The following is a 12,990-nucleotide window of genomic DNA, read 5'->3' on the forward strand; positions in this document are numbered from 1 at the left end:
CATTGACTCAACCATTGTTCTCCAGGTCTGAAAAAAGCCTCCTGTAGACAAAACACTGCTTCAGCTTTATTCTTCGCCCAGACAGAAGAGCAACAGAAAAGGGGGACATTTTTGTAAACCTACACTGACTGTATGTCATGTGTATTTCACCATTAGACTAAGAAAAGAGTCAGCTCCACTGGCAGATTAAAAAAGAACGAAACAGATTGATTGTATTGCCATAAGAGGAAAAAAACCTCAGATATTATTAAGAAGAAATGCGTGCATACGATGGACAGTATAATCCCAAAACTGACGGGGGGAAGAGGACAAGAGTATGAACAAAACTGCCCCTGGTTTGGTTTGGTTTTGTAATGTATTTATTTATTTAAATTGGAGGATAATTACTTTACAATATTGTGATGGTTTTTGCCATACACCAGTATGAATCAACCACAGGCATACACATGTTGCCCCTGGTTTTTGCTGGCTGTTTGAGGAGCAGAATGATAAAGGACTTCTACTTTCTGGTTTGTGGGTTTCTGTGATGCTTGGATGTATCTTATGATGAGTGTGTCTTACTTTCAGAGCCACATTAAAACAATAATGAACAAAAAACCTGCAAACTAAAATTGATCTGTTGGCAGGAGGACAGAGTTCTGACTTGGGGAACGGTCATTCCTTGATTAACAAAGGAAGTTATGCCTTTAAGATATAAGCATTTATTGCATGCTTACTGCATACCAGGACTGGAGCTGAGCCTTCAAGGAACAGTGGATTAGGGACATGAAGGCATGAAGCGCTAACTAGAGCACCCTTCAGCTCCCCCCAGTAGGTCGCAGAGAGGGGGCACTCACCTTCTCTGACCACTCAGTCTGAAATATATGCCTACCTCCATACCGCATACATATTCTCTTTCTCAGGCGACTGCTGTTTGTCTTCCTCAAAGCTGGCCACAGTTTGCAGTTATTTTCCTTGCAGGTCTACTATTTCTCATCTTGAGTTCCCCACTGGATTCTAAATTATATCACTGGCCCAGAGAAGTCACACGACTTATGAAAGGAAGCCCAGCAGGGCTGGAGCATGGAGACTCTGATCACTCCCCAGTTTTAAACCTCAGCACCTAGCTGTTCTCACTGGTGTGCAAATGGTCTCTTCAAGCTGAGTGACTCTGGGCAAGTCCCTTCACCTCTCTGAACCTCAACTTCCTCTTCTGTAAATTGAAAATAAGAGAATCCACTTCCAGGTCCTTGTGAGTATGAAATCAACGAATACACAGCTCTTAGAACAGAACACAGGCCATGAGAAGTGCTTCATCATCTCATCATCATGATTATTTTCAGACTCTGATTACCCTAGGAGAAGAGTGTCTGGAGCTATACTATCCCAAACAGAAGCTACCGGCCACATATAGCTATTGAACGCTGGACACATGGCTGGTCCACATGCAGACAGGCTGCAGGTATAAAATACATGCTGAATTTTAAAGATTTAATATTAGGGAAAGAATGTAAAACATTTAATTAGTAATTTTTATATTGATTAGATATTGAAATATCTTGAACATACTGGGTTAAGTTAAATAGAATATATTATTAAAACTAATTTTACCTGTTCCTTTTTTACTTTTAAATGTAGCTACTAGGAAAACAGCAGAGACATCACTCTGCCAACAAAGGTCCATATAGCCAAAGTTATGGTTTTTCCAGTGGTCATGTACGGATGTGAGAATTGGACCATAAACAAGGCTGAGCACTTAAGAATTGATGCTTTCTGATTGTGGTGCTGGAGAAGATTCTTGGGTGTCCCTTAGACTGCAAGGAGATCAAACCAACCAATCTTAAAGGAAATCAACCCTGAATGTTCATTGGAAGGACTGCTGCTGAAACTGAAGCTCCAAACTTTGGTCACTTGATGTGAAGAGCCGACTCACTGGAAAAAACCCAGATGCTGGGAAAGATTGTAGGCAAAGGGAGAATGAGGGTGGCAGAGGACAAGATGTTTAGATAGCATCACTGACTCAATGGACATGAATTTAAGCAAACTCTGGGAAATAATGGAGGACAGAGGAGCCTGGCGTGCTGCAGCCCACAGGGTTGCAAAAAGTCAGACACGACTCAGCAACTGAGGAACCCAAACAACTAGGGAAACAAATTACTTCTGTGGCTCCTGTTGTATTTCTTTTGGACAGTGCTGGCCTAACAGGCACTTATATTGCTTTGAGCACATTATAATTGGTTGGATCCACTGAAGAAGGTGGGCAGGATCTTTGTAGTTGGAAAAATAACCATTATCTATAAGTATCATAAAAGAAAAAGGAGATTTATTTATTTTTTTTAATTTTTTTTTAAATTTTTTATTTTTTTTAAATTTTAAAATCTTTAATTCTTACATGCGTTCCCAAACATGAACCCCCCTCCCACCTCCCTCCCCACAACATCTCTCTGGGTCATCCCCATGCACCAGCCCCAAGCAAGCTGCACCCTATGTCAGACATGGACTGGCGATTCAATTCTTACATGACAGTATACATGTTATAATTCCCATTCTCCCAAATCATCCCACCCTCTCCCTCTCCCTCTGAGTCCAAAAGTCTGGTATACACATCTGTGTCTTTTTTCCTGTCTTGCATACAGGGTCGTCATTGCCATCTTCCTAAATTCCATATATATGTGTTAGTATACTGTATTGGTGTTTTTCTTTCTGGCTTACTTCACTCTGTATAATTGGCTCCAGTTTCACCCATCTCATCAGAACTGATTCAAATGAATTCTTTTTAATGGCTGAGTAATACTCCATTGTGTATATGTACCACAGCTTTCTTATCCATTCATCTGCTGATGGACATCTAGGTTGTTTCCATGTCCTGGCTATTGTAAACAGTGCTGCGATGAACATTGGAGTACATGTGTCTCTTTCAATTCTGGTTTCCTCGGTGTGTATGCCCAGAAGTGGGATTGCTGGGTCATAAGGTAGTTCTATTTGCAATTTTTTAAGGAATCTCCACACTGTTCTCCATAGTGGCTGTACTAGTTTGCATTCCCACCAACAGTGTAGGAGGGTTCCCTTTTCTCCACACCCTCTCCAGCATTTATTGCTTGCAGATTTTTGGATCGCAGCCATTCTGACTGGTGTGAAGTGGTACCTCATTGTGGTTTTGATTTGCATTTCTCTAATAATGAGTGATGTTGAACATCTTTTCATGTGTTTGTTAGCCATCCGTATGTCTTCTTTGGAGAAATGTCTACTTAGTTCTTTGGCCCATTTTTTGATTGGGTCGTTTATTTTTCTGGAATTGAGCTGCAGAAGTTGCTTGTATATTTTTGAGATTAGTTGTTTGTCAGTTGTTTCAGTTGCTATTATTTTCTCCCATTCAGAAGGCTGTCTTTTCACCTTGCTTATATTTTCCTTTGTTGTACAGAAGCTTTTAATTTTAATTAGATCCCATTTGTTTATTTTTGCTTTTATTTCCAGAATTCTGGGAGGTGGATCATAGAGGATCCTGCTGTGATTTATGTCTGAGAGTGTTTTGCCTATGTTCTCCTCTAGGAGTTTTATAGTTTCTGATCTTACATTTAGATCTTTAATCCATTTTGAGTTTATTTTTGTGTACGGTGATAGAAAGTGATCTAGTTTCATTCTTTTACAAGTGGTTGACCAGTTTTCCCAGCACCACTTGTTAAAGAGATTGTCTTTACTCCATTGTATATTCTTGCCTCCGAAAAAGGAGATTTAAACTGAAGCATTCTAAGACCAAAATATTTGGAAATTATAGCTTAATAATGTTACTGCCTTATGTGCAATTCATGTCTTAGGTATTTCAGAGTGCTTTCATATTGTGCTCTCATCTACTTCTTATAATAACCCTGTTGGGCAAATATCATTAATTCCATTTTACAACTGAAACCTGAGAGGGATCTTGACTTCCCCAAAGACAATTCTACTGATTTCTGTGTATTGTGGAATCCTCATGCGCCAGGGGCTGTGCTAAATAAGCAGTAGGCCTAGGCTACCTGGTTTAATGTTTGCATTAGCATTAGGGAGTGGACGTGAAACCCCACTTTGCGTGTGTTCCAACTAAGTTACTTCAATTGTGTCTGACTCTCTTCAACCCTATGGGCTGTAGCCCACCAGGCTCCACTGACCAAGGGATTCTCCAGGTAAGAATAGTGGAGAGGGTTGCCGTGCCCTCCTCCAGGGGATATTCCTGATCCAGGGATCGAACCCATGTTTCCTACATCTCCTGCACTGGCAAGTGGGTTCTTTACCACTAGTGCCACATGGGAGGGCATAGCCCCATAACCCCACTTTACAGATCAATAAACTGAGTCCTGAAAGGTTAATGGACTTGCCCAAAGCCACACACATGTAGAAAATGGCAGAGTCAAGATTTGAACCCAAGCCCATCTCTCACCCATTAACCACACTGTTCTGCTTAAGCAACTACAAAGCGGTGGGAACTAGAGACGCACTGAAAGGGAAAGTAGCTCGGTCGTGCCCGACTCTTTGCGACCCCATGGACTACACAGTCCAGGGAATCCTCCAGGCCAGAATACTGGAGCGGGCAACCTCTCCCTTCTCCAGGGGATCTTCCCAACCCAGGGATCTAACCCAGGTCTCCTGCATTGCACGCAGATTCTTTACCAGTTGAGCCACAAGGGAAGCCCAAGAATACTGGAGTGGGTAGCCTATCCCTTCTCCAGCAGACCTTCCCAACCTAGGAATGTGACTGGGGTCTCCTGCATTGCAGGTGGATTCTTTACCAACTGAGCTATCAGGGAAGCCCTGGAGAAGCACTACTGTTAAAGAAACCAGTTTTCTGATATGGAAAGATATAAGTTTATTTTCCCTGTAACAATCTAAAAAGTAAGTGAGTAATACAATCACTGTTACAGATGAGAAAACCGCCCCAGAAAGTTATGCGATAGCTTGTTGTTCAGTTGCTAAGTTGTGTCCAACCCCATGGGCTGCAGCACGCCGGGCTTCCCTGTCCTTCACTATCTCTTGGCGTTTGCTCAGATTCATGTCCACTGAGTCAGTGATGCTGCTAACCATCTCATATTCTGTAGTCCCCTTCTCCTTTTGTCTTCAATCTTTCCCACCATCAGTCTTTTCTAATAAGTCGGCTCTTTGCATCAGGTGGCCAAAGTATTAGAGCTTCAGCTTCAGCAACAGTCCTTCCAATGAATATTCAGAGTTGATTTCCTTTAGAATTGACTGGTTCAATCTCCTTGCTGTCCAAGGGACTCTCAAGAGTTTTTTCCAACACCACAATTGGAAAGCATCAATCCTTTGGCACTCAGCCTTACTTATGGTCCAACTCTCACATCCGTATACAACTACTGGAAAAACCACAGCTTTGACTCTATGGACCTTTGTTGATAAAGTGAAGTCTCTGCTTTTTAATACACTGTCTAGGTTTATCATATTAGCTTACCTTCCAAGGAGCAAGCATCTTTTAATTTCATGTCTGTGATAGGAGCGACTACAGTAAGAGTTTTCCAGGGCAGAGGTTTTTCCACGGCTCCATACTGACCTCCGTGTTGCCCACAGCTTTCCCTGGGTTCAGAAAATTCCCTATGAGAGCCTTGCACTGCTTCGTGGAGCCACTGCATAGTCAACAAATGCTAGCTAATATACCAGTTGGGTTAAAGGCTATTTTCCAAAGCTCCCCACATCCCTCCTTTTATTTTTAGTAAACCATTCACTCAATATATATCTAAGAAGCATAAGAAGGGTTCTTACATTGTACTGGTTTGGTGCAGGGGTTTCAAATTTGAGCACTTTCTCACAGCTTGGCAACTGGAACATGCTGGAACAGGAATTGCTGAAGTCTTTCTTTGAAACAAGATTAGATGGGATAGTGTACGCATTAGCTGCCGGGTATTTAGAAACGATGGTGTCCAGCCGGGCACACTGCAAGGAGAAAGTCAAAGGAATCCACATCATCATGTATCTTATGGCTTCCAAGGACAAGTATCAGAAAGATGATGCTCAGCACCAGGTCTAAAAACATTTCATAAAAGGTGAAACCCTGGCAGATAACACAGATAAAATGACCTCAGGCTTTGAGGATTTGGTCTTGGAAAATGCAAGTTCAGGCATGTGTTAACTTCTGTAAACTAGCTCGAATTATTCATCTTATGTTTGGGACTTGGCAAAAGTAATTTTGCCATAAAAGCATTTCCACCCAATCCCGTTTCAGGCCACTTACACTTGACTCATCAGCTGGTGGGTGATTTATATGATGGGAAGCTTTCTGCTTTCTTCTTCCAACCTTGGTTTTTCCTTTGAGTGAAACTCTCACTTCTTGTTTCTAAGGTTAAATAATCTGAATTTCCTAAATAAGAAGTTTGCTTCTCACACCTTAAAGGTCCCAGGGCTTGCCTCCTACCTACGCCTCCCATCCTCCACCAACCCACTGATTTCATAAAACCTCACAATTTTTTTTTCCTGCTGTTTCAACAGAAACCAATCCTACTCCTTCCAGAAAGCCATGATTAACTATTTTCAGTTAAAAAAACAAACAGAATCAATGTTTGCCAAATGAAAAGGGACAAAAGCCATAAAAACTAGGTGATAACATCACTTTACCCTGGGATGGTATGGTAAGTATTGAAGTCTGATTGAAAAAAAACAACAACTTGTTTTTTCATTATTTTATGGTTAAAAGCTTGAGAAAATTGCCCTTGGTTTCCTCCACTTGACAGGGGTCAATAACCACACAAGCACAGAAAGCAGAGGAGGCTGGGAAGGCCTGAGCAGCCCAGCTGACTCCTCTCTGTGCGTGCCGGCCGTGCTTCTCGCCATCTGGGTCATGGGCCACCACCTGCCACCAGAAGCAGGGCCACTCTGTCCAGCGTCCGGCCTGGGCTCGAGTCCCAGTTCTGCCTCCTCCTACTTGCAAGGATCCATCGATGTTTCCAGGAGTAAGGTCACCCCAGCCTTGGACTCACTTTTGCTGTGCATTTGGGGCAATAGTTAACTGAGTACTTTGCGGGGGATGTTCCATCGAATCCGTATGACAAGCCTGGATCAAGGAAATTATGATTATCCCCGCTTTATAGACGAGGACCCCAAACTTCCTCAGCTAGCGAAGTGGTGGAACCTCCACGAGACGACACGGATCAGACACCCATTCCGAGGAAGAGTGGGCTGAGAGGAGTCACAGCCACGTGTTCTCGGCTACAAGATGAGCAGCTGATACATGCCATTGGGAAGTTTTAGTTCAGGAAGAATCACTATCTGAAACCGCCTGGGCTCATCGGTACACACACCTCTGCTCTCCTGCCAACTTCCAGAGAAGAAGGGTACAAGGTCAGACCATCCTCAGTGCTGCTGCGTGTAGCGTGTCTCTCCTGAGTCGCCCAAAAGACTGGGCACAGCGTGTTTTGCTGAAGCGCTGTTTCCCTGAAGTTAAAGCAACACATTGTAGGCAAAGTTTGAATGGAAGAGCCTGCCACTGTCGCTCCCCATTTGGTTGTTGCAGCTCGCATTCCCTTATTGAGCCTACATCTTCATAAGCTTTTTGGCAGCTTATATATTGAACACTTCAGTTTCATGGTCGAGAGAGGATCAGAGCCCATGGATACTGACAACTGCTTTGTCTGTTTTCGTTTGTCTTTTCCCATGACTGTATCTATTGCCTCATCTTGATTTACAAGCAACATCTAGCAAACCTACAAAAATAAGCGGTTTGCGGTTTATCTAGGAATAATACAGAAAACATTGCTGCTGTTTTTGGTGAAGAAAATCAATTTTGTATAGTTTATTTCAACTTAAATAAAATGTGAGTTTTGTTTAAAGTTCAGGTACATTTTTTTTGTGTGGGGACAAAACAGATTCTTGTGGTAAATTATCTTTTCAAAAATATTTCTCACCTTCACAATTGAAGATAAATTTGTTTTGTTCTGTTTTGTGTTTTGGTAGGTGGTTTACTACTAGGGAAATTTAAAAATCCATTTTAATTGTGAAATTATTCAATGTAAGATTTATCTAACTTTTAAAATATTATAAGTTGTAGGACCCCTGGAAAAAAAAAATAAACAAAGCACTATTTTCCAAAGTGTGTTCCTTGGCCTTCCAGTTCTACGAGATAAGGTTGCGTTGGTGGTGGCAGCAGCAGCAGCAGGGAGATAGTTTCAGGGTCAAATAAACTTGAGAAGCCTCACACCATTCTGAAGATCCATAACACACACTGGAGTGGAGCATGCAGTGAGAAGGCCTGCAATATAGAAATCTGTCTGTGTTGAAACAGCCATTCCCGAATTTCTTCCATCATAGGATCTTTTTGGCTTAGAATACCTACTAACATTCTCTTTAGGAAAAACTGCTCCAAAAAATTCCCATCTGAGGCAAAGTTTCATCAATCATCACAAGAGAATTAGTCTGAGTCTAGCTGAAATGACACTCACTCATCAGCCTACGCCTTGGCTTTCTTTTAATTGCCAGGCCTCCGGTCTCCAACCTGGCCACATGCTGGCATTCATGAACCTCTCTCCAGCACATAACAGCCTTTCCAGAGACACTGAAGACCCCGCACATATACAGAAAAGCCATGGAAATACCCAGCCCCACACACACACCTGCCTCACTTGACTTCCTACCCAGTCCTGTGAATAATTCTGGAACAAAGCTGTGGAGTATAGTCATGAAGCTCTTCAGATTATTTGAATTTAGAGGGAGGACAGGTCCTCTCAAAAGGCTGGGTGCAGTTGCTCCAATAGTCATCCAGAAGTTTCTAAAATGTACTGACCCACAGCATTTTTTGGTCAGCGCCACCGGGAGTCACGCTTCTGACGGCCACACCAGCATCAGTAAGGCGGACCTTTCTCTGATGTGGTGGTAGCTGTTTTTAGTCACTAAGTCGTGTCTGACCCTTTCGTGACCGCATGGACTGTAGCCCGCCAGACTCCTCTGTCCATGGGATTTCTCAGGCAAGAACACTGGAGTGGGTTGCCATTTCCTCCTTCAGGGGATCCTCCCGATCCAGGGATCAAACCTGCATCACTTGAACTGCAGGTGGATTCTTTACCGCTGAGCCACAGGGAAGCCCTTTCTGATGGGGACTGCTCTCAATCCCTGTAGGGTCCAGGATCTGGAAACAAGAGCCGCTAAATGTGAAAGGCACAAAAGAAGGGGTGGAGGAATGAAATTGGCGACCAGTTCTGGAAGGAACTAGGCGAAACGTGGGAAGCTCCTGATAGAGCTCCACTTAGGGCCCCTGCCCGAGGATACAGGGACTCATGTGTTTAGAAACATAAATATCAACCCCTATATCCGTCACAGCAGGAAGAAGAAGCCTCAACAGCTCAGCGTCTTTGGGGTTTGGTCTGAATTTGGTAAAGACCTGATTAGATCCTGTCACACACAGATCTGCCCTTGGGCCCCTTCTCCTCCAGACGGCCCAGCCTGGTCGTTTGGAAAGTTACTGCACGTACAGCCTAGCAGGGAATTGATGGTGTGCTCTGATTCAGCACCTGCTCTGGCACCAGGGAGGAGTGGGCAGTGCCACTATTTGGCAAAGCTCTCAGAGAGAAAACCTAGGTGTTGCAGGAAGTATTGTTTGTGACTCAGGTGGCAACAATCATAACATTGAACATGTTTATAAGGCTCTGCAGTTTCAAAGACTATTTCAATCATTGCAACGTCAATTTGCCCAGGGCCTCTGGGGAGTCTTCACTCTGTGAGGCAACTGGGACACAGAGGGTGACGTGCTTGAGGTCACATCGAGGTTGAACCCAGAGCTGAGTCAGGATCAGGTCTTAAGTCTTGTCTCTAGTGCCAGGCCATTGTGAGAGGGCATGTCATTGGCCCATTGCTTTGTAGTCCCTTTACTCACAGAGCTGGAGGTAGATGTGTGGCTGATTTGTGAACTGGCTCGGGGCTTGTGCAGCCCGAACATCTTAGCTGGTGAGGAGTTAACTCCCAAATCGGTTTGCTCCTTGAGCATTCAGCTCGGTCAAGCTCGAATTCCAATGAGTGGCTGCATTCAGTGTGACTTAAATGGTCTCTTTGTGTATGTGTGTGAGTGTTTTAAATCTATTCCAGTGTCAGGTATCATAATACATTTTTGCAAGAGATTATTATAACTCTTAAAGGGACAGATGGCACAGGCATCGTATTGATGCTGGAGTTTGGATTTGCTTTCTTTTTCATTTTCCTACCTCAGAGAGTCTTACCCTACTTTGACTCCCCTTGTTGTATCTATTTTATCTTATCAACAGATAGATGTTCAAATAAAGACTATCCTTGCCCAGGTCAGGTCAGAGACACTGGCACTTCATTTAGCTACTTGAGGTTTGGAGCCATCCACAAAGATAAAGACCCACATCTTACAAAGAAGAGAAATGGAGAGGAGAGGAATATTCCTAAATTCCCGGCCTGCTATCTGCTTTCTTTTAGGTCCCGTCAGATTTCTCAATAACTTGAATAACCCAGTTGGACTAAGAGGTGTAAAAAGTCCTGCTAGGGCAAGATGTATCATGAGAATTTTGTCTTGGTTTAGGAGTCCACTCCATGCTGACAAAATTGATTTTGGATGATCAGGTTCTGAATATGCTTCTAGCTTCTCTTCCCACTCAAGGAGTGGGTAACAGTGGGGGAAAAAATGACTTAGAGATCTAGGCTCCAGTTTACCTGCATGAAACCTGGGCAGACCATTACTCTCCTAATTAGAACCACAGGTCTGTGGAGAAAAGGGCCCGGATGTCCAATATGTGATTAAGGAAGGAAGCAACGTACTGAGCGGTTAGTGCCCTTATTCAGAGAAGGGGCTCTCACCATAGAAGGGAAAGTGCATGTCCCTTTCTTGGACAATGACACGCTGTCGATCACAGGGGACTGGTGAATGACGTTGTAGAACCCCGGGCCTGGGATATCATCCTGAAAGGGAAGGGAGCATGGTGTCATCGCAAGACTTTCCATTCCACGGTGCTTTTCTGCAAGTTTTACATCCATTAACCCTAAGCTTCATTGGAATCCTCCCGGACAGGCAGAGATGCTACCTCCCGGATGACAGCCCAGCTCCACCAATTCCTGACCTGCCACGTCACCATCGCAGTTCACAAGTGCTGGGGCTGGGACTCCAGCTCAGGTCTGGGAGCGGCCCCCTGCCTGCCCCCACCCCAACCAACCACAGCCCTTGTCCTTTCCACTATTCTGTACTGCATTCTAGGAGGATGCTATGGTTTCTTCGTGCCAATAGAGGCACGAGCAGAAAAACGGATCCTGAGTGCATCGGCGGCTGTGCAGGTCAGCGTGGGCTGACTTGGGTCTGCCGAATCCGGGGCGAGAGAAGGGTGACCAATTTCACGTTCACCACACCCCACCTGACTCAGCTTCCTCCCCAGCCTTTCAAAGGAGAAACCAGGGAGTGTTTCTGTTTATAAAGCAAAGCGAAACGAAAACCACCTTCATTCCAAACAAGACCATCTCTAACTCTTAGACAAAAAGAGGTGGGCTCATGGGGCTCAAGTGCTCAGTGATGTGGGTGTGTTAGACAGAAACAAACAAAAGCTTGATTTCTAAGCTCATTTCTGCTGCTGCAGTTAATTGGGTTTGCATCTCATTTCCCGTGCTGGTTACCAGGGGGAGGTAAATGTTGACAGAAGTTGGCGAAGAAAGAGACATGAAATGACAAGGATGCTCCTCTGTCTCGAGGGTTTACTGGGTGCCTCCTTGGTGCCAAGAGCTTTTCAAAGGTTGTCCCATTTAACCCTCCAATGAGAAAAGGATGCCCCCATTTTATAGATGGAGACACTGAGGCCCATGGAGATGAACTTGCCCCAGGGTCCCACTGTGTCAGTGGCAGCACCTGAATTCAGTGTTATGTGACAGTGTATAGCTTTTTGCAGTAGAAATACTATCAAGTCCATTATAACGAAAGTGAGGCCCAGAGATGTTGGGGCCACAGCTAATAGACGGGGAAGCATAAATTTAAACCTGAGCAGTCTGACTCTCCTCGCTACCTCCAAGGTCTGCCACCCGGCTCCTCTTGGCCCCAGCCATCCCTACTGCCTTTCGCAGAGCAGAAAGAGAGCTCAAGTCTCCGTGGGGCCCTCCCCAGACTCTCCAGTCTGGGTCCAGCCGTGTGTGATGATGGGTTAATATAAGGATGTGGTCATCGGGGCTGTTAAGATTCTTCTGGGACTTCGCTGGTAGTCCACTGGTTAAGAATCCACATTCCAGTGCAGGGGTGGGGGTTCAATGCCTGGTTGGGGAACTAAGATTCCATGTGCCTTGGAGCAGCTAGGTCCTCCCACCACAACTACTGAGCCAGCGCTGAGCTGCAGAAGCCTGTACACCTCAGTGAGAGAAGCCCGGACGCTGCAACAAAGATGCAGAGTGTTCAAAAAGAACAACAAAAACCAGAAACCACACACACAGAGCAGGTTCTCCTGTGCTGTTTTAAATGCAGTGAAGCCTTTGAGTCTTGCTCTGTCGAGGTGGAGGCAGGGAGGCTGACTCCTACCTTGCAGGCGATGACGATTCCTAGTGGACAGAGCGGGGGCTGACTACTGGAGGGTGGCGGCGGGGATGGGGGGAAGATGAGGCAGGCTGCGGGGAGATGTGGTCCAACCAGAACCCTGGCCTGTGGGTGCGATGTGAGGGGCTACAAGAAGAGGAACAAGAAAGAGGCTTTTTCTAGGGGGCTGTTTGCAGGATGGACGTGTTTATTGATGGTCACTGCATGCCGGGGACTGTTCTAGACTCACTCACACATTTAATCCCCACGTTAAAGATGAGAAGACAGAACCCAAAGGGATGAGGTTCAAGGTCATGAAGCTAGTAATGGTCAGAGCCCGAATCTGAATCCAGGAGAGTCTGCTCTTGACCATTAAGACCAACTAACTCTCAGATGAGTGTAGGATAAAATGTGCATGATAGAAGGAAAAACAGTCCCACTGAGTTTGGAATCAGGAATTCTAGCATTGGTGCTGCTGCCGTCTAAGTGACCTTGAACTCTCCAGACTTCAGTTTCCTCACATGTAAATTGAAGTTGCTGCACTA

General features: G+C 44.7%; 1 protein-coding gene across 1 annotated transcript in view; it reads right to left on the minus strand.

Moving 5' to 3' along the window:
• STPG1 (sperm tail PG-rich repeat containing 1) overlaps positions 1-12,990 on the minus strand; it is a 64,194-nt gene that overhangs the window by 24,176 nt on the left and 27,028 nt on the right. The window contains exons 5-6 of the mRNA XM_005676845.3: positions 10,762-10,863; positions 5,725-5,895 (exon numbers count right to left, since the gene is read on the minus strand). Of these exons, the coding sequence (XP_005676902.2) occupies positions 5,725-5,895; positions 10,762-10,863 (273 nt within the window). The remainder of the gene's footprint in view (positions 1-5,724; positions 5,896-10,761; positions 10,864-12,990) is intronic.

Source organism: Capra hircus, chromosome 2 (genome assembly GCF_001704415.2).
Source record: "Capra hircus breed San Clemente chromosome 2, ASM170441v1, whole genome shotgun sequence".
NCBI lineage: Eukaryota > Metazoa > Chordata > Mammalia > Artiodactyla > Bovidae > Capra > Capra hircus.